The sequence below is a fragment of the Podarcis raffonei genome, chromosome 7 (genome assembly GCF_027172205.1).
Source record: "Podarcis raffonei isolate rPodRaf1 chromosome 7, rPodRaf1.pri, whole genome shotgun sequence".
Classification (NCBI taxonomy): domain Eukaryota; kingdom Metazoa; phylum Chordata; class Lepidosauria; order Squamata; family Lacertidae; genus Podarcis; species Podarcis raffonei.
The window spans coordinates 43,862,100-43,884,757 of record NC_070608.1 but is presented as its reverse complement, the minus strand read 5'-3'; the positions used below and the strand labels follow the sequence as shown (position 1 = coordinate 43,884,757).

General features: G+C 42.3%; 1 protein-coding gene across 1 annotated transcript in view; it reads right to left on the bottom strand.

Annotated features, from left to right (window-relative positions):
* Positions 1-7,268: 7,268 nt before the first annotated feature.
* The window catches only part of CDH2 (cadherin 2), a 124,981-nt gene continuing 109,591 nt past the window's right edge, over positions 7,269-22,658 (bottom strand). The window contains exons 12-16 of the mRNA XM_053396327.1: positions 22,282-22,515; positions 21,548-21,781; positions 18,683-18,822; positions 14,199-14,363; positions 7,269-8,707 (exon numbers count right to left, since the gene is read on the bottom strand). Coding sequence (XP_053252302.1) covers positions 8,501-8,707; positions 14,199-14,363; positions 18,683-18,822; positions 21,548-21,781; positions 22,282-22,515 — 980 coding nt within the window. The 3' untranslated portion in view covers positions 7,269-8,500. The remainder of the gene's footprint in view (positions 8,708-14,198; positions 14,364-18,682; positions 18,823-21,547; positions 21,782-22,281; positions 22,516-22,658) is intronic.

Below are 22,658 nucleotides of genomic sequence, written 5' to 3'. Positions count from 1 at the left end.
TTTCCTTGTTCCTGCAAATAAGTGTTCCTGCTTGAACAGGCCTGCTGGGTGAGTTCAGGTGGAACACATTATGTGGAAGGTTCTTACTTTGTAAGAAGGTAGGTGTGAATGAAATCAGGTCTCCTTCCAAGTTAGGGGAAAGATAACTCATTAGCTATGGTGAAATGTTTTTGAAGAAGCAACTTCTGACAAGAGAAGATAGAAGATCATGAAGATTTGAGGATGCAGTTCTTGATTCTGATCAGTATGAAGAGTATTTGGAATAAATACATAATAGGTACGGGCAAATATGAATGCCACCTTTCCCAGGGATATATGTGATTTTGTGCACAGCAGATATACTACTTTCTAAACAGGTACTCTCTTTCTCTATATTATGCTGCTGGAGGGACCATTAGAACTGCTTGGGAAGAGTGCATGGTCATCTTCCTTAGGCTCTGGCAAGTGGGTAAAAAATGATGGCTTTAGTTAATGCTCTTCCCATCAGCATCCATAAATGTCCTCTGTGACATAATATGTAAATAAATGGTGGTGGAAATCAGCACATACAGAGTTTGGAGAACTGAAGAGGGACCTGAATATAGCAGGGAAAAGGAATAATCGGGCTAGCAGCTTTTGAGAGACCATAAGATTAATTCTGGCAGTAGTTGTCATGTGAATCTATTCACCATCTTCAGCAGATCAAAGAACAACTCTAGATTCGAGCCTCAATTCATCAACTTGAGGAACGAAAGACATTTCTTTTGGTGGGAATTTGACAGATGCATTAGAGTCCTTGCTGAACAGCAGTGCCGTAGCGTGGGGGGTGCAGGGGGGGCCAGCCGCACCGGGCGCAACATCTGGGGGGGCGCGCTCGCCGCCTCCGGAGTTGCCAAAGAGCCTCGGGCGCAGGCTGTAGGAGAGCCCCATGTCTCGCGGAACCGACGAGCTGTGCGCGCGTCCGGGCTGAAGGCGTCCGGCAGGCAGCGGCTCTCAGCGCTCGCCGCGGTCCCTGCGCGTCAGGGCCGCGGAGGGCACGCCAGGCAGCCCCTCCTCACAGCCCCGCCGCCACCGCTGCTGCTGCAGCTGCTGGGCCATGTTGCATTTTCCTCGCCTCTCTGCCCTCCTCCTCCTCCGGGCAAGCGGCGGCGTCGTTTGGGCGGCAGCACCAGCGGCAACTCGCCTCAGATCACCTGACACGGACCCGCCGCCACCGCCGTGGCTACCTTACCGTAAATACCCCAGCCCAGGCAGCAGCAAGAAGAAGCTGGCAGCGGCAGCAGGTTAGGGGTTAGGGGCGCAAATTACTTGCCTTGCCCCGGGTTAGGGGGCGCAAATTACTTGCCTTGCCCCGGGTGCTGACAACCCACGCTACGCCGCTGCTGAACCGAGACCTTCACAAAAAGCGAAAGGATCAAAAATGAAATCCACCTGACCGAAGCACTCTTTGCTTATTAAGCTATAGCTACTTTCATTGACAAAGAAGTCTTTCAAGGACTACGAAGAGAGGCCCCATTCAAAGCCATCAGGTGAGATAGGCAGAGAGATGATGGGTGGATAGAAAGGCAATGGGGGTGCTGTTTGCTAAATTTGTCAGGTGGGTGAATTTTGTAGAATTGGAAGGGACCACAAGGGTCTTCTAGTCCAACCCCCTGCAATGCAGGAGTATTTTTGCTCAACATAAGGATCAAACCCATGACCCTGAGATTAAGAGTCTCATGCTCTACCAACTGAGCTATCCCAGGGATTTGGCTTGCTTCATTCCCCGCAAGGTTTTCTATACACCAAGGACTACTATCATTGCTTAGCCCTATGGGCATCTCTTAAATCTACTGAGCATGCAACACATACTAACTGGTTATCTGTTAACATGATTTTATTGAAGCCTGATAAATCTAGATAGCAAGCTGTCTTACATTCCATGTGGAAGAGCTAGCAATGTAGAATCTTCTGGTGAATAAATCCAAACAGCAGTAAGAAGCCATGATAAAAATGCCAAAACAAATGGGGAGGGGGACTAATAAACTTTCACCCTCATCCTACTAACAAGCCTGTGATAGCTGAAACTATGGAAACAGTGGGCTATGCAATGGACATCTGCCTATCTGGTTCCAGTATTGTGTTGCCACCATCCAGTGCAATGCAACACTGCCTCTAACTTTGGGCCAGATCATTGATAAAAGGAGAACCGCAAATTAGAGGTTTCAGACATAATCTAATTATTGTGACCTATGAAGAAGCATTATAGGTTGACCCATAGCTCAGTGGTGTACATGCTTCCCATGGAAAAAGGTCCTGTAGCTATAAAAGTGAGTGACAGCTACTAGGACCAGTAAGAAGTTCTTCTTTAGGTCACTGCCACCCTGGTGGGGCAGCACTGGCCTAGAGGATGGTTGGTCTTGCCATCATCATCATCATCATCATCATCATCATCATCATCATCAAATTTATTTATACCCATTTGGCTAGATTGCTTCATGCTTTTGTCAAACCAGGGTACTTGGTGCAACAAAAGTGACCAAGTCATTGCTTCTGATAATAAATATTTATACAACAACACATTAATTGTATCACAGGTATGGATTTATGATGTTACTCAGTGAGATCACTTAGATTTGGGAAGAGTTACAGGACACCACACACAAATTGTACTTTTATTTGATGGCTACTTTGGTGCAGTATACTTTGAATGTCTCTCAGGAAGCGAGAGGAGTCTGTATCCCAAAGCGATACAGAACTTCGAATGCTTTTTATAATACATTTGTGCAGTCACTAAACACTGAACAACATTCAATTCTAAACGTGCCACTGTCAGAATCAGGGTTTTTGCTTACTTAACAGCCAGTTTCCCCTCTCCATGTTTATCAGATCAGCAATATGCAATGAGGTAAGGTTTAACTCTCCCCTTCTCTGATTACTGCAGAAATTCCCACAGCAATTAGTGTTAGCAAGTGGGGGGTCCACTCCTAATGGGATCACTTTCCCCATCACTAATTACCATGTGGGAGAACGGGATTTTCCTTGAGATCATGGCTGGAGCAGGAAGAGAAAAGCCTCCCACTTTGCATTATGTGGTCCTGGTAAAAATTAGGGTCCCCCACTGCCACTTGTTATTAAATAAATGAAAGCCATGGCATGATTGGCAGCAGCACATTTAGCATCACATGTAGTTAGGACATGCAGTCCTGTCCTCTTTCATGCTTTACTGATGGGCTAATTCCACTTGCCATCCAGCCTACATAGCAAGAGCAATTTTTCCAATCTGGAGAAAAGGCTACCCAATTTGTCAAGATTCGTGCTTTGCCTCATTTTCCACATTTCCAGTTTAGTGCGAAAGCATGCAACTGAGACGGTGGGATTGGAAGCACTCTTTTGGATGTATTGTTGCTTGCTCATCTGTTACTCTTCTCACCTGACAGGTTTGACAACCAATAAAGAAAACCAGCAACACATCTCTTAGACAGCGTGGCGTTCTTTGGTGCTTTCCCCTTTTGGATCTTTGGTTATAAACAGAGGAGCCTCCTGCGCAAGAGTAGGCTGGATTTCAGATGTCTTTAATCAAAACGCAACACTGCAGCAGTGGAACATGAAAATAATAACCTGAAGCAGCTGTCTAAAGTGCTTTCGTTCACAATTAGAGCAGCTTGTCCTTCTCCCAAACTGATGCAATCTCAACTTTAAATTAAACATATTTCCATTTAAAAATTTAAAGGAGACTATAAACCTTTTATAAAGCAGACTGAAGATAAGGAAAGACAAAGGAACGGAGCATGTGTGCATGCAGCTGTGTGCGCACATACAGAGCAACTGAAGATGGAACATTTTAATACTTCTCTTTGCGAGAGGCAGTTAGCTTCAGAGCTAAGCCCCTATTAGCAGAGATGTGGCAGATCTAGATTTGCTTCCCAGCAGCCACCATTCACAATGCTCATTTGGCACACTCCTTTGCAGTGACTGTGTATGTCATCTGTTTTGAGGCAGGTGGTAAGATAATACTGTGGAAGTGGGTAGGAGTGGTTCAGCCCTTCATCTTTCCCTGCATGGCTCAGTCCAAAAACAGGATGGTCAAGTCTCCTGTAAAATACCCTCTATGCCTATGAAGTACCTCCCACAGATTCAGGAAAACTTACAGTAGAAGTGGGTGTTCTCCAATTCCTCCCCATGCTATGGGGAAAACAGAAACAAATCAATGCATTGGTTCCTGGAAGATGAAAACTAAAACATTTCTTTCCTGGATTCCCCCCACTGCCCGCCAAACAAACAAAACATTAGCAGGAGACAAATGTTGGTCCCTCACCAAACACTGTTACTGGATAACCCTAGCATGTTTTAGCACATCTTCCTCAAGTCTCAGTGAAACAAATAAAATCGCCCACAGTAGCAATGTTTTGGTAGACTTCACCGAATCCACTTTATTTAACATGAAGCATCTACTATCTGCAGTACTTTTAGTTAATTCTGAAAGAGCTCACATTTGTTAATAACTTGGTAACTGTTAAGATCATCTGTAGTTTGTGTAAGGGTCATCACAGACCTATCACCACTGAGCTTCCACATCATCTCACATCGCTCGGATTTAAAGAAATCAAGTGATATGCAGATATGCGTGAATCAGGGCTATGTTGCAGCTTATTATTGAATGCTCTGAGACCCCTTAATGTAACTCCCTTTCTTGATTGATCTCCTACCCAATCTTTTGGTGTTGACAACATTAATTTAATGAGGTGGTAAATTTTGGATAAAGGTGCAGGAACTAACACCTTACTCTATAACCATTTTAGAGCAATTTTCATTCCAGGTGGACCACTTGCTTGCTTATTTACCTACCACATTAACACTTCCTAAATCTGCTGTCTATCCTGTCCATATTTTCTAATCCAATGAGTAGTCACTGAATAATGTTCACTCTCCACCCGTACATTCATAAAAATTAGGAAATCATAATGTGATTACACACATCCTTGGGATCAATTCTATTCCATTTACAAGGTATTTAATGGATGGTAAGGTCTTTTTCTGTGTGCGTGTTTTCTTTCCCACCCAATGCAGATACTGCTTTTTTGGTGACAATCCCATTTTGTTGCTATTTAGAAAAAGCAGCAATAAAAGGAACCATTACTGCAAAACACATTTCTGCACAAATTTGCAAACGCACCACACACTTGCACAATTTACGAAGCGATCTATCATCTCCCTGTATAATTTGCATTTATTAAAGCCAATTCCTTCCACTATCATGGCTCTCCTCTCTTGCCCATGTGCAATTCTATTTTCAATCTCTTGCTTTAAACTGTGCCTTCACCACCCCACTTCATACTTCACTTATATATGATTAGCCTTTTTCATCAAACCAAGAATACTTTCCTCAACTTCTGTCTGCAATATTCAGCATACTTGGAATAATTCATTCAGAACTCAGTGCCACTTACTTCAAAATAAACATTTTTTTTAAAAAGATTAGAGGCATTCAGACCTACTAGAAATTAAATATCTATCACATGCACACGGACACCCACACATGTAGGCACATATACACACACAAATGGAAGCTCTGCTGCCCTGCAGCTATGTAGGCCTTGTGAGTAATTGTCATTAATGCAATACAACTGAGGAAGACCCCAATGATCCATTTATAGGGCTGGGATACAAATAGGTTAATAAAGAATTCTATTTTAAAACCACATTTTCTCCTGTAATTCTGAACTGAAGGGAAACTAGAGAAATTAAGTCCAATTAAATCCACTATTTCTAGTAATATAACTGACAAGAGCTGAAGAGAAAATGAGCCTCCAATAATAGCGAATTAAAATGAAGTCATAAACCTTTCCCAAATCTGTAGCTTAGACCAGGCATGGGAATGTCCAGTGTGAAGCCAAATTAGTTCTGCCAGGGGCTTTAATTGGACCCACAGGGTTGTTCCCGCCCCCCCAGCCATGCCCATGTTCCCCACATCTGAAGTCAGGTATGAGACACGTAAAGCTGCAGCTGCAAAAGAATGATCAGGAGCATTAGAACAGGGGTCGGCAACCTCAGGCCCATGGGCCACAAGCTGCCCATGGGAGTTGTTTAACCGGCCCACGAGCCTCCCGCTCGGCGAGTCCCCGCGCACTGTGCTAAACTGGCATAGCGCAGCATGGGGACTTGCTTCTGCGGCGCCGGAAATCACATCTACGCAGACAATGAAAATCACGGGCGCACGTGCTCACGCGCAATCCGGGCCATGGAGGGATCTCCATGGGTGAGAACCGGCCCAGGCGAGATAAACCTTGCCGACCCCTCCATTAGAATGTGCTCCCCATTGGGTACCATTCAGCATTTTCTAATATGGGGCCCAATGCAGGCTCTGCTTGGATCCGCTTTACCGGTGAGTTCCCACTTGGGTTTGCATTGGGTGATGAATTTCAATTCAATGCTGAATGCAAGGCCCAAGTGGGCCTTTGCAGACATGGCTTGGTTGAACTGCTGCCTGCACTCAGGCAAGCTGCAAAAGAAAAGGGGGAGCTTCCAACCATGTCATGACAACAAAGGAGGAAAAGTAACAATGGGAAGAGCAACCTTGATTCTTTCCTTTTAAGTTACCTGATCTCATGGTGACACCAACTGAATGGCAGGGTGGCAACATTCAGGATCTGTCCACAAGCTGGATCCTTCACCACCCCCACTACCCTCCGACATAGACCTACTGATTGGCACACTAATTCCCACTTCCCAAAGTCATTCCATTATCATATTATATCTGTTGCATTCACCAACAATATGTTAGAATTCTGGGCTAATTCAAGGAGGCCTGCCAAAATTTTCAGTTTCCCACTTTCATGGAATCCTCCCTTTGGGCTTTACACCCAAGTTTTAGCTCCCACGATACCATGCACCTGCGTTTTTATATACAATTCACATTCATCCCAATGGGGCTCATGTAAGAGATGTGGCCTAATTTTCACATCACTGTACCCATAGCTCAGTACCTCATCTGCTCAGAGATGCATGCTTCCCTACTCAATGCAATGACAGAGACATCTTGGTGCTCGCAAAAGTTTCTGTGCAGAAATGCTCCCTCACTGTAGTAAATAAGGGGAAGACCTTGTCATGATGTGACCCCTCTGTCTATTGATTGGTGTCCTCACTTCAACAAGGGGATTTGCTGGATCAAAAGACAAGGAAGTATTACAATATTTTTGTTAGCCTTCTGAATGAAATGTTAAGGCTTTTCTGTTAGTGTTTCCTGATTTTTTTAAAAAAATTCCAATTCATGCTCTTCAAGTGGAAAGAAGTTCAATCCAGTCACAAGATCCAAAATTAGCATTTTATTCAGAACATTGGGGTCAGGGGTGTATCATTTATATTCTGGTACATAATACAGAGGCAAAGCTGTTGTCAGACGTCTCTCTGGTTTAAAAGCTCTTTTTAACATACTGTGTAATTGCTTGAGCCATCAGTATCAGGCTATCCCTTGAGTTTTATCTCTCTGTCTTCATTTTGTTTGCTTGTTTTTTGGTACAAATTATGTAAAACATTTGTGCTAAGAACTTTTCTCCCTCCCCAAACAAATAAAAACGAAAACAAAATAATAAAAAAACCCAAACCTTGAGTACTCTAACTACAGCTCAACAATTGAATCAATGTCACTTGTTTGCAACCTGTTTGTAAATACTTTATCCATAACGAAAGATATAAACATGCAAAAACCTGAATCCATAGTCCAAATAATACATACACATGTTCGGAAGTCTCCGCACTTCTCCATAGACTATGCCAATAAAACATTATGTACACATACCATTTTTTTACAGTGAAGTGGGAAAAAAAGTATTGTAAAATGCTTAAAAAAATGTGTATATGGATTAAGACCAAAATGTGTCTAACATTCTATCATAAGAAAAGAAAATCAGTTCTGCTACAAACTGGTGATATGAAAACTCCCTTTATTTGCAACCAGCTGCATAAGTTTTAGAATTTTAGTGAAAAACCCTATCATCTAAAACTAGAAGTATTGTACATTTTTTTTTCATTTTCATGGCCTTCTCCCCCCTCCCCCAAATAACAAAATTTCCCCATGAGGTTTTTTTTTCTTTTTCCAATTTCCTTATTTTAATAAAAGCAATGCAATGTAACAAAAGCATGTTGAAGCATATTGGTGATTGAACTTTCTCCCCACCCCAATGTGGTTTGTCTCATCTTTTCATAAATCAGTACCATTTAAAGCCTTAAACATAAAACTAATTCCAATCTGAAAAAGGTACAAAAAGGCACATAAAATCCCAGTGCTTCTGTACTGTAAAATTCAAGTGTAACTGAGCTCAATTGTTTGTTTTCCTTTTTTTTTCCAAACAGCATTGGATGACTGATATTCCCAGTGAGCCCAAATAGGTTTGCAGCCTATGCCAAAGCCTTCAGCAAGCACTTGTGCTAGTAGACTACAAAGTTAAAGCCTAGCTTCTGTACGCTTGTTGGGAATACCAGTGGAAAGGTTTGTACTTGTCCAAACGCAACATCCAGCCATCGCCTCCTCCGCTCGTCGTGTTCAGTCATCGCCTCCTCCGTACATATCGGCAAGTTTCTTGAAACGTGGGCCCCAATCGTTTAGGTAGTCATAGTCTTGCTCACCACCACTACTCGAAGAGTTGAGGGAGCTCAGTGACCCAGCTGTGGAGCCACTGCCCTCGTAGTCAAAGACTAGAAGGGAGTCGTAAGGAGGGGCTGTAGGGTCATTGTCTGCTGCTTTAAGTCCCTGTAACGAAAGACAGAAAGGAGGGGAAATAATGAAGTGAGGATAGCACCCCTAGGTCATCTCTACACCTGCATTTATTTTTTATTAAGGATTTTCTTGTTTTACAGAAGTGTAGTGCCTCGTATTTTTTTCTTCTTCTTCCACGTAACATTTTTACAAATCCGTTTCATTTGTTGAGGCATTAGGGGGAGAAGAAAAAAGAAAGAAAAAAGAAAGGGGGGTGGAGAGAGGGAAGATGGATGGGGGAGGGGTTGGGTGGCGGTGTTTCTATTATGTTTAATGTATGTAGAGTTTGGTGTCAGCGTTGCTTATTTGAAGGGAAATGGGACCACCAGGGAAAATGCCATTTCCCTGAACTTGGCTGCCCCCCCTTGATGAAGAAGAGGAGAATGGAGGCCTTTTTTGGACTATCTGAAAAATCACTACGGTCAAATGAAATTGCGGGCAGGATTCGAAATAGGAGCAGCAGAAGAATTGCATTAGAGGGATTTCTGTAACAGATAAGAGCTTGATATATAATGCTGCAGAAAATGGTTTGAACAAAAACACTGGCGGTGTGGGTGGGAAGTCAATCCACGAAACAATGTAACTATTTAATTTGAAGTCAATTTGTAAGAATTGGGAAATTCAATAAAAATTGTATTACGAAGAAGAGGAGGAAGGGGGAAGGGAAGCAACTGCAGGTATTAACAAGTTTGTGAACAGCTGGAAGTGTCACCAGGTAATGCGAAACCCTTTGCTTTTGATCATGTAAACACAGCGACAGATACGCCAGCCAACATCAGTAACACAAGCACAAATTCCGGCAGCTCTCAAATTATGCTAATTCAAGCAGCCTGGATCTAGAGATCAAGCAAAACCTATCAAATATTGCAAACTCAGCGTGCGAAGCTCCCATGGTCACCTATTAAATGAAACTGTCAAACAGTCGTAACGGGCACGCCCAGGGATTCAAATGAACCTGATCAAATGCTGCATCCAAAGACATGCACAGGAGCAAAAAATTGACAGGTTGGTGCTATTGTGTGGGTTCAGCACCAGCAGCAGATGTGAGAAGATGAGCTCAGGGGGAAGCAGGCTGGGTCAGCAGCAGTCCTAGCACTGATTGAAGTGTTGGAAAGAGCCTCTGTTAGTTGCCTCCCACCCCCTCCCCCAGCTCCTGTAATCACTGGCATTTATGTGAAGAAAATGCAGTAGACACAGAAGACCATCTCTATCTGCACAGATAGGATTAGCCATCCACTTTCTGTGAGTCTAGATGAAAGGTGCTGGCAAATAAATAGCCCTACATTTGTATAATGGCATATGGATGATATCAACTTGAAACATCTGGATCTAATTCGTTAGTTTATGCTGTTTAACACAGTGCAATTATATGCATTTTTTTCTGGATCTATTGTTCCTGATTCCCCACCCCCCATATAAACTGAAGCAACGTCAACCAAGGGAGAACTCACGTTTGTAAGGCACAAACTGAGAAGCAGGCAAGGTCATCTGGCTAAAGCTCCAAAAGCAAACAGAGAGGCCAACCTCTCTGGCACATTTGTTTTTGAAAGCAAATCACAAATGCAAACTGCTAAGAATTCTGAAAAGCATTATAGCAGCCTCCAACCTCGTGACTTACAGAACGTTTTTACTACAGTTCCCATCAGCTGCAAGCTACATCATTCTGGGGGTCTGTAGAACTTGTAAGTTAAATGACATCAAAGGGCATCAGGTTGGGGAAGACTGCATGATAGCAACCTTGTGAATAAGCACCGATGTGCTGGCCTGGAGTGCAAGGTCTCATTTCAGTCCTGCTGCCATCACTACCAGTAAAGCCAGCTTACCTGGCTCTAGAATGGGCGTTTAAGGCTTCAGCAGGCAAATGTATCTTTTCTAAGGTAGCAAGAGCACTGTTGTGTGTCAGCCATCTACATCAACAACGGACAGAGCAATCTTCTTAAGTCCTTTCAAGCTGGGAGTTAGATTCTCTTAGTTCAGCATCTACCGCTAGCAGATGATGATATAAAACTGCTGGTGCTATAGAGTTTATAGGATAAAACTGCAATGAAAAATTCAATGTTCCAGAGGCTGCACTTAATGTGCAAACTGTCTGGTGGAGAAGAGGCCTCTGAAAGGCAGTTTTACAGAGACTCTGCTGAAGTTGCCTCAAATTTGCATTTACAGCAAAACAAGCATTTCATATTCTAAACAGTATAAATTGGTACCTAGATTTAACACTGAGCACTGAAAAAGGACAGCTTAATTTTTCATAAAATCTGATCCATAAAGTAAAAAAATTGGCAAATAACCATCTGAGAAATAGGTTTTTTACTTTGTTGTAACCAGAACAATCTTCAATATACAGCCTAAAGGCTTTACATTTCATACCTAAATGCGGAATATAATTTGGAAATGAAGAACAATTGAATAATTTGAGCTGTCTACTTCAGTTGCTATGAGTGACACGAAGTTCTATTTTATACTGTCAAAAATATACAGGTAGGGTGATTGGATTTCCCATTTGCAGTCTGGGAGGTAGAGAACATGCATCTAAAATCCCAAAATCTAGCTAAACTCTCTTGAATCACATCCAGCTCTTTGCTCTTAAAGCACCTGTATGCAGTGCACCTGGTTCTCTGTAGTTTAATTTTATATCTGTGAGGAAATGCCCAGTCTGCTTGCCTGCTCTTTGTAGACTTGCTTGCAGTGACCTTCCCTAACATCATGGTTTTTTAATATGACACATTTGTTCCAATATGATTTAGCCAGCATCCCTCTTCCTCAGCATTTGATCTTAAAAAGGTAAAGATACCCCTGCCCGTACGGGCCAGTCTTGACAGACTCTAGGGTTGTGCGCTTATCTCACTCTAGAGGCCGGGAGCCAGTGCTGTCCGCAGACACTTCCGGGTCACGTGGCCAGCGTGACAAGCTGCATCTGGCGAGCCAGTGCAGCACACGGAAACGCTGTTTACCTTCCCACTGGTAAGCGGTCCCTATTTATCTACTTGCACCCGGGGGTGCTTTCGAACTGCTAGATTGGCAGGCACTGGGACCGAACGATGGGAGCGCACCCCGCCGCGGGGATTCGAACCGCCGACCATGCGATCGGCAAGTCCTAGGCGCTGAGGCTTTTACCCACAGCGCCACCCACGTCCCATGTCTGCTAACTAAGTGCTGCTGAAATGTGTATTCACTTTACCTTCTGTCTCACTGATTCACTGTTGAGGTGATTATGTTAGCCATTAACCACCATTAACGTTCATTATTTTGTTGTTGACCCTCCTCTCACACATTTTTTGCTCCCTGTGACTTAGCCAAACACACAGAGAAAGCATAGTCACTGTTTACATCTTAATGAAAATTTATGGTATTTATTAATGTAACCAAAAAATGGGCATGACTTGTATTTTGTGAACGTTAAAAGGTGAGCTTGATGCATCTACTTTTATAATAACATTTTATTATTTATTATAAAATGATCAGTTAATTTTTCTATCACCTTGTTTGTACTGGGGCCTGAATTAATAATGCAAACTGCTTATTTTTTTCTGGACAAAGTGTGTGTGTGGGTTGCGCAGTGTGTGCAGAATCATTAGCACACCCTACAAGCTATGCCTTGAACAATGTGAAATGGATTTTTGGGGGGATGTGTTGAGTTGTGGGGAATCATAAACACAGTGCCCTGAAATTTGTCCCATTCTAGAACTAAGTGATCTATTTGGTGGGCTGGGGGTGGGGGAAAATCCCACCCCAAGCCTGTCCCTGCCCCAGGCAGTACCCCTATAAGAGTCATTTTATCCACCACAACCCATTTATCACCAGTGCATCTTCAAAGTCAGTGTGATTTACACTTCTGGGAAGGACTCTCCTCAAACAAAAAGCATTTTATGTATAAATCCAACTAACATTAATGACAAAGACCAGTAACTCCAGGGGGTGAAGTGGCTCAATGAGTTTTCAGCCTGATTTGAAATGTCATTAAAGACGTAAGCAATGTTATTTTCAAAAAGTTAAGGTACTGGCTTGGGAATAGTTAAAATTTGTTAAGTGCAAATGTGTTGAATCGCTATTGGAACCAGTATCAAGGATCACATTGCATCCCTACCAGAGACAGGAGATTCAGTCGCATTTTAGCCTGTCACACACAAAAAACTCCTCTGGGATATGGCCAGGAAAGCCCAGCACCATGGTCATGTCAGTAGCACTTCAGTGATGAGATTTCCCATCACCAGAAAGGTTTATCTCCATTCTGTCATGAGCTGAAGCCTGGGTGAACAGGAATAACCGAGTGTGCTTGAGTTGGACCCAGGAAATCCTGGCAGGTGCCGAGGTCTTCTAATTGGCAGAGCAAGTTTGCTGAAGTACTTGATTGGCACCATGGAGGTCAGGGGTGTAGCCATATGCACACAGCTGATGGGAACTAAATTCTGGTAACAGCAGCATCATATTGCCTAATCACCCAGTCATTTTGTTTAATCAAAGGCACATCTTGGCAATGGGCTACTTTTGTAGCCCAGTTTTCAAGAATAAGTGACATAAAACCAACACAAGACTACCTAACTGTGATCTTATACTTAAAACTTCTTCATATTTATGTTGCTTTCCTACAGTATTTGCTTTCATTTGCATTAAAGTTCTTATTCAATGTTATGTTGCTTATTCATGTATTCAATAACAGAAATGCAGGGCAATGTCTATGACCACCCAACATTTTTATGTTTTAATTTATATTCAGATTACTTCTTCTGTTCAATATTATTATAGTTTCCAAAGCACTATGCACAAAGAACAGATCAAAGCCTAGTTCCTCAAATCGCATTCAAGTAGGCATTTACACACACCATAAAATTTGGTCAATGGCAAAAGTAACATAAAAAGCACAAGAAACACTGGTAATCCTACACAGCATTGCCTGAATAGAGATATATCCTGGCTATGTATTAATGCAAAAAGGCACTTAAAGCTCCACAGCAAGGCAAGTGTTTGAAGCATTTATGTAACATTAATTTTGCTATCCTCACATTAATCTTATTTGATGGAACTTTTGGTCTTTGTAGAAGTACTGAATTTCCTGTTTTTGGAATTCAAAGGGTGATGTGTGAGGAAAATAAAAATGAACTTCCTGTGTTATGAATTGGAATTAATACATGAATGTAGGCTAAGCTATCACTTTGCTAGTCTATTTATTATGTGGAACCCAGTGAATAATCCCTCTTGGATATATTGTGGTTAAGACTGATAACATATTATGAATGTAATTAATATCAGCACACAAAAGTTAATTGATGCATTTCCCTTTTTCAGTTTGAATGATTTAATTAAATTTCCATGTGCTTAAAAAGAACCATATTTATGTCTACCAAACCAGATAATTTTCATTGTATAAGCAACTTTTTTTAAAAAAATATTATTCTTCAAATGTAAAAGCTATTATTCATTGTCTGCACAGGTGGTGTCTAATAGGTGCTAAAATGAATCTTTGTTTCTCCTCCTCTCCTTATTTTACCTCGTTAATGAAGTCTCCAATGTCCCCAGGATGAGGAGCTGCTGATCTGACCGGATATTGAGGTTCTGCATGGATAGGTCTTTCATCAAGTCGTCTTATTCCGACAGGTTTGATGGCATCTGGTTCTATAGTGTCTGGTTGCTGGAGCTGACTTAAGTCATAGTCCTGTGAAAGTAATAGGCAATCACAATGTTTTGAGAATTTAGCAAGGGAAATTCCATTCCTACAAATGAATGCATATATTGAGAATTATAAAACCAATTCAGAATGTATCTTGAATTTATTTTCATCTCTCACACACATCCATTTAGAGTAAAACAGAATGCTTATTGCCTCCATAGTGTCCCTGTCTCCATTTACAATGCCATTCCAGTTGGCTGCTTTGTGCTACACCTCATCCATTTTCTACTGCGAAACAGATTCAGAAGTAGCATTCATCTGTGACTAAACAATTTGCCTAGTAAAATACCTATTTAATATATGCAGAAAGTTGCCAATATTGACTCCTCTGTAACACAAATAAAATGCTAGACATATTCATTCTGAAACACAAACAAGGACAGAACTGTGCAGTTCTGGATAACACATTTGGAGAATGGCAAAGTCCTGTAGATGCTTTTGGACGACATGTTCCATCAGCTCCAACCAACACTGGTAATGGTTAGGTATGATGCGAATTGTAATCCAACCAAAAGTTTGTGGGTTTTTAAAAAAAAATTGGGAAAGCATTCAGCCATGTGATATATCACATGCAATGCAAGGCCATAAAGTCCATGAATTACCATGTCATCTGCTGTTTGTGTAGACTACCTTTTAGATGTAAGATGGAGAGGAACTGTCAGGATAGCTTTTCATCAACACCAAACTGGATGACATCCTGTGCGACCACAAATAATCTTCAGGCGAAAGCGCCCATCTAATATTCAGCCACCATTTTAATTAAAAATAGATGGTTCTAGAAATGCTAGGTCCTCTGAAGGGATTATTAAATATCTGGGGCTGCATTTAGGAGATGTTCTAGATTTCATTATTTTACCTTCAGTATGTGTCAGCACAGGGTAAGGATTAGGAAAAACCAAACATATAAATCCACATCCTTATCCTGTTTATCTTTTTCACTACAAGTGGATCCAAAGAAGCAAATAAGGTATTTAACAACTGCCACATCCTTCTCACACATCCTTCTCAGTTCTCAGGAGAGAAAAGGCACAACCCCCAGGCATAAGGTAGATCTTGGTAAAACATTATGACTCTTGTGCTTTGTTTTGCATAGCAGGCTGCCCCATACCACCCCACATCCCAGAAAGGATCGCTGTGTCAAATGAGACAGTGCAGAGTAAATAGGATGAGAAACGTTCTGCAATGTATTAACTAAGAATTTACAAATGGTTGTTGAAGTCAAATCTCTTCTCCTAGTTTAATTAATATATACTATTTCTTGCTTGTTGTGATAAAAGTAACCGGAGTTATAAACGTAGCAGGTGAAAACATTTTGGTGAAAGCTCTGGAAGAGGTTGAGGTCCTTTTGAAGTGAAACTGTGGTAAGCTGATTTTCCAAGAAGGGCATCATTCTGAGTGACCAGCTTTCATAATGGCCTAGACCTGGGATAGGCAACCTGATGCCCTCCAGATGTTATGAACTACAACTCACATCAGCCTCAGCCAAGCATGGCCAATGGTTAGTAATGATGGCAGTTCAGAATGATGGAGGGCACCAGGTTACATACCTCTGGTGTCAGTGTCGAGCAGGCATGAGCAAACTCCAGCCCTCCAGATGTTTGGGACTACAACTCCCATCATCCCTAGCTAACAGGACCAGTGGGCAGGGATGATGAGAACTGTAGTCCCAAACACTTGGAGGGCCGGAGTTTGCCTATGCCTGTTTTAGAGCCACAGAAAGGAAGGGAGTATTGGGACTCCTAAGGTTGTGTTGGAACTCCAAGGGATTATGCCTGAAAGACTCTCATGTGGCTCTCAAGAAGATAGGATACATACTCAATGGCTCAAAATAATGAATCCATACTCAATGGCTCAAAATAATGAATCCATCCATCTACTTTGCAGAATGTATTGAATGGAGGTGGTTCCTGCAGTGCTAACTCTGATTACCCTGAGATCAGCTGTCCCTGTGAAAAACTGCTTAATGCTTCTGACAAGTGAGCACAGTTGCAGACACTCTTTTGCCTCTCTAAATAAGGTGACAACCTGTGCATGGAGAGCCCTGCTTGCACAATGTGAAGAAGGATGCCAATAATGTTTTGTGCCCCAATATAAACCACGGAGGTGGCATGCAGGGCCTGGGCCAGAGCTCTTAGAAGCTGAGAACAATTGTAGAGAATTATACTTTCTCCCTAGCAGAAAATGAAGGAAAGGGTCCCAAGTCATCCCATGTCTTGAATTTTGATCTGTGCTGTTTTTGTACTGCCTGAATTCTCTTCCCTTTAGCTTTTAGGTGCCTTGCTGGTCCTTTTGATAACTCAAAAGCCAAATGGTCAGTCTCTCTCTTTCTGCCCAAGGCTGGTAACATGACTGACGCTCTGTGGCCTTCCATGTATTGACCCTGGCTTCCCAGCAGCATCAAGGCCTTTTCTCCAAGAGGGAAGCCTGCGTCATCCACAATGGCCTGTGTGGGCCTTTTGTGTGAAAACCCTGGCAGATCAGATATCTTTCAGCACTATGCTTCTTGCCAAGGCAGATGGCATAGACCAGGGGTCAGCAGGGGGCCGGTCCACTGTCCCTCAGACCTTGTGGGGGGCCAGACTATATTTTGGGGGAAAAAGAGAAAAAGAACGAATTCCTATGCCCCACAAATAGCCCAGAGATGCATTTTAAATAAAAGCACCCATTCTACTCATGTAAAAACACACTGATTCCCGGACCGTCTGAGGGCTGGATTTAGAAGGTGATTGGGCTGGATCTGGCCCCCGGGCCTTAGTTTGCCTACCCATGCCTTTGGTGGATGAAACTTTCTTTCTAGACTACTGGCACTTCCTGAAAGTAACCACTGCACCACATATATAGTGAATGTTTGCGTGTGGTGTTTTTTAATGCTGTAATATGTAGTGTCTTTAGCAAAACTTCTTGACAGGGCTGACACTTTTGGGGAGATGCACCAGCTGAAATTCATACTGATAAAATTATTAAAATTCATCTACTTATAGGTACAGGGTCACATAGTGAAAAGTTAAACAAAGATAATTAAAAATATTTCTGTTTAGTACACTGTTATACATTCCACACAGATTTTTTTTTTTTACTCTTAAGGATTTTGTTGCAATGCTCAGAAAACAAAAAAAAATCACATTTCTAAAACTGCGTATAGCCAATTATTTTACCCTAAAAAATATCTGTTGTGGTCTAAATGTTTTGAGAACTGAAGCATGAACCTTAATGAACAGCTTTCAGTAATTAAAATACTCACTCTTCGTCTCTGCTTTTGTTTAACTGCACAAGCTCCATTAGGTTTTCCCCCTTTTATATTTTACACTAATACTTCTCCAAAAGAACTATTCAGATTTAATCTTAAGGGCAAATATGATATGTAGATATTAAAGCATCCAATGGTCTCTGATAGGATATAGACTTCAACGCTATGTTCTTCACTCCGAAGTGAACTATTCCATTATCTAAGGCTGCTACACTTAGCCTAGTATAAAGCAAAACTGAACACTTTTCAACCCAGAACCTGACCCATAACATTGATGGGATCATGGACCAAACACCATGAGTTTATAAGTCCTTTGGTATCTATTATTTGCTACAGATGTATCATTATTTGCTAGAGATGCTCAGTGGAAGAGAATGAGAGAAGGAAAAGCTGGCTTCCTCCCACTGCTATGACTCATTTTCAGATTCGTCATTCAGCACACACATTATATACTAAGTGCTGGTAGAAGCCTCAATTTAAAGGCAAAAAGCATCCTTTCTCCTAGTGACCATCTTCCCATGTGGTTTTCATGGCTCTGTACCATCTCTGAAAACAAGCACCTTTGCCTGTGATTATACTAGTGAAGGATAGGAGGTGAAGTGAGCTTATTATCCCCATTTAGTACTCCCAAGTGTTCTGCAGCCAACTTTAATTGTTATTTAATGATTATGTCTGCCTCCAGAAGGATCAAATAGAAGTTGGGGAAAGCTCATGGAAGCAATCAATAACCCTGCCTTCTCCTTACAAAGGAAAGAATTAGCCTCTTTTGATGCACGGGGTTGCTGCTTCCAAACACATAGAAATGTGTAAAATGTGATGTTCTGTCTTGCATCTGGAATGAATCTGAAATAAGTTGAGAGCCCCGGTTTTGGATAGTGGGAAAGTATTGGGAAGAAATGTCAATATTTGGGTCCAGAACAAATCTTGTTGCTGGTCTCAGTATATGCACACAAAGAATTTTCTGGATTATTTCCAAGACTTTCTATATCCCCCAACCCATCCCAGTTTCCAGCTGTTTTCTCATTGTGCTATTAGTAACTATGAGCCCATTTCTCACCTGGTCTTCTTCTCCACCACCTTCTTCATCATACTTCAGGATATTGTCTCTTACATCATCTTCAGGGTCAATGAGCAGCTGTTTGGCCTGACGTTCCTTATCACGACGTTTCATCCAAACAACAAACAGCAGAACCAGAACTACAGGAGGTGGAGAAGAGCAAAAGCAGATGATATTAGCTCGTTTTCAGATTACTACTGTTTTAAAAACACATGGGGACCCTGTGGTCCTTCACAACTTCATTCATCCCTGATCATTGGTCATGAGGCTGATGGGAGCTGGAGTAAAGTAACATCTGGAGGGCCAAAGGTTCTCAATCTGTTTTAGAAAGTGCATGAAATTAGTACATTCAATACTAATGGCTGATTTGCATTTTAAAGATCTCAAGCATGGTAAGGAGAAGAAAACTACTGGATGCACATGTCTTTGTAAAGTCTAAATGGTCAAATGCAAATCTGACATATACTGTATGTTGGTGACTTGTGAAAGTCAGTTGATAGTTCACAACATTCAACTAGTGTGATGTAGCAGCGGAGTATGAGGAGCCCCAGCGAAGTCTTCAGAGATTTCCGACTCCCAGCAGAATAGCTTCTTCCAGAGTCTCTGGTTAAGGGACTAACTTCTCTCCCACCCACATCAAAGCAGCACAGGGTTTATTGTGTCCAGCCACAAGACAAAGCTAAACACTACTATCTACGATATACAGTCCTTCTGGTCTTTGAAGTAAAGATACATATGTACAGAGAGATGTACTAACACTATCACCATGGTAGCTATGTAGACTCCAGTTAATTCTGAATCTGATCCCTTGTGAAGATAACTTTCAAAAAGAGGCCATGAACTGAAACTCTGCCATGGAATGATCAACTGCTCACCATTTCCAAATGCAAATAAATCACCTTATAGTTGTGATGAAAGCATTTCAGAAGCTACAATGAGTGTAGAAACGAAGCAAACGAGTTAACCCATGTGATGGCCTGCCACTCATGTGAAACAAAATATTCCATTAAGGGGTTACTAGCTTCAGCATGTCAGTGGCGATCACAGTATACTGTGGAGTGCCTTTTCCCACAAGAACCAAGCAAGGCTTTGTGATTATACCGTATTTTTCGCTCGATAACATGCACCTGACCATAACACGCACATAGTTTTTAGAGGAGGAAAACAAGAAAAAAAAATTCTGAATGAAACAGTGGATGTATCATTTTTGTGCTTCATGCTGCGGCCACAGACATGTGATTTGACGGTGAGTTTGGGGTAGCCCAATGCAAAGATCCTGAGGATCCATGTGGATCCATGCTTTGTAACCACGTTTTTGCACCATTGCAGCCCCAGGCAACAGTGGGTGCGTGATTTTTTTGGTGCAGGCTGTAGCCATGGACATGCTATGTGATCTGATGGTGAATTTGGGGTGACCCAATGCAAAGATCCTGAGGATCCATGTGGATCCATGCTTTGTAACCACGTTTTTGCACCATTGCAGCCCCAGGCAACAGTGGGTGCGTGATTTTTTTGGTGCAGGCTGTAGCCATGGACATGCTATGTGATCTGATGGTGAATTTGGGGTGACCCAATGCAAAGATCCTGAGGATCCATGTGGATCCATGCTTTGTAACCACGTTTTTGTACCATTGCAGCCCCAGGCAACAGTGGGTGCGTGATTTTTTTGGTGCAGGCTGTAGCCATGGACATGCTATGTGATCTGATGGTGAATTTGGGGTGACCCAATGCAAAGATCCTGAGGATCCATGTGGATCCGTGCTTTGTAACCATGTTTTTGCACCATTGCAGCCCTGTTTTTGCATCAGATCATTGCTATGTGATCTGATGGTGAATTTGGGGTGACTCAATGCAAAGATCCTGAGGATCCATGTGGATCCGTGATTGGAACCACGTTTTAAGTAGGGAGGGAAGGAAAAACATAGAAGCGACAAGGAGAGGGGTGTGCAGAGAAGCAGCTGGCTAAGAATGCAGGAGAGGGGTTTTACCGGAGGGAGGAAAGGAAGGCAAAAGTCCCCCCCCCACAAGCCAACCAGCTCTCTCTCTCCCTCCCCCCCCCCAACCTGCATGTTGCCTTCGAGTCCCAGACGCACGGAGAGGAATTAGAAGGAAGGACGCTCTGCTTTCCACTCTGCTTGCCTGGAGGGGAGGGGTTTTCTCTGCTCTTTGTTCCGTTTGAGCAAACACAGTAAGGAAACAGAAGCGGGTGGGCAGTAAGACCCTGAGGCAGAATGCAGGAAAGCAGCAGCTTCCTCCTTTCCTCCCTACGATTTGATATTTGCCTGATTTTTGCCTTCACTCGCGCTTGTCAGCTCCAGGGACCACACATTCGCTCAATAACACGCACAGACATTTCCCCTTACTTTTTAGGAGAAAAAATCTGCGTGTAATAGAGGGGAAAATACGGTAATCTGAGGCCTTTCTTTGTGTGCCTCGTCCATGAGAAGTCTGGAGGATGGCAACATGAAAACAGGCATTTTCTGCAGCTCCCTGTTTGTGGAATGTTCTCCTCAGGGAGGCTTGCTTGGCACCTTCGTTACATATCTTTAGGCTCCCAGGCCTTTGGCTAATTAAATAGTCCATGGCTTTTTAAACTGGGGGTGCGGGTAATTGTTTTCATTTGTTATCAAGGTGTGTATTTTTGTGTTTTTATATTGTGAACAGCCCTGTGACCCTCAAATGAAGGGTCCTATAGAAATTTACTAAATAATAATAATAGTTCTTGACGGACTATTAGTAGACCACCTGCAGCCCCACAAATCTATAGCCTATCCTTTGGAAAGACCCTATCAGTTGAAACATGTATCTTTGCATCTTACTTTATGAGGCACTACATATCACTGGTCACATGGCCCCAAGACTTACCGAGTAGTATGATGATGCAGAGGAGAATTGCAATGATGGCCCCTGTGCCCAGCCCTGCACCTACAATCCTGTCGGCATCAGTGCAGTCTCCATTTAAATCACATTGGCAAACTTTCACCTTCAAAATAGACGTGCTGGACTTGGGAGGATTCCCAGAATCTGTTATTATTATTGGAACATCATAGATGCCAGCCTCAAGGTACTTGATCCTCAAAGCCAGTTGGGCTCGGTCACCTGAACAAGAAAACAAGCTATGTAAATATGCTTTATGTGGACATGAAATGTCTGGAGAAATGTCTGTTCTAGGACCTCTTTCAGAACTGCATCTGAAGTTATTTTCAAGTGCACTTCTACCTAAACGTAGGTAGTGGCCCTCAGTTTTCCACTAAGTTATAGTCAGAGTATGTGGATTCTAACCTTTTAAGTCAGTCTCTCTGATGCCACAAACAGAATTAGGGAGCAATCCTAAGTTTGCAGAACCAGTGTTAAGCTGGCATAATGAACACCAGTTCCAAACTCTGCTCACAGCTCACACAAACTCTGCTAAGCTAGCCTAAGCCAGGTAGAAGGAAAACAAACCTTTAAAAGAGTGTTTGACTTATACCACCCTTTTCGCTTCAATTAAATTACATTGGGTTGCCAGGTCACGAGCCCAAGCAGATGGGGAACTAGCTACTGAACATAACCCCCAAAAGATGCAAATATTCATTTTTCAAAAAACCAATGCACATTACCACTAATACGAATAATGGTCCAGTTATTCCTAACACTGGAAGGATGATGTGGCAGTTCAAAGGCAAAGGGCCCGGCATTTGGATCAATGTCATCGTCTATGGCTGTGATGTTTGTTGCATTGGGTTGCAGTGTTTGACAAGTTGTGGCTTCTTGAGGATCCACTCGGGGAGCATTATCATTGATGTCGAGGAGATAGATTTGAAGTGTGCCAGTCCCACTCATTGGAGGGATTCCTTATAGAACAAGGAAAAGTAACATTAGCCTGCTTTCTACTAAAACGGGGTTACATTAAAAAGCGGGTTGCATTATTTATTGCACATATACCAACACATGACTTATGAGTGCGCATGATAATATTAATTATATAGATTTGTTG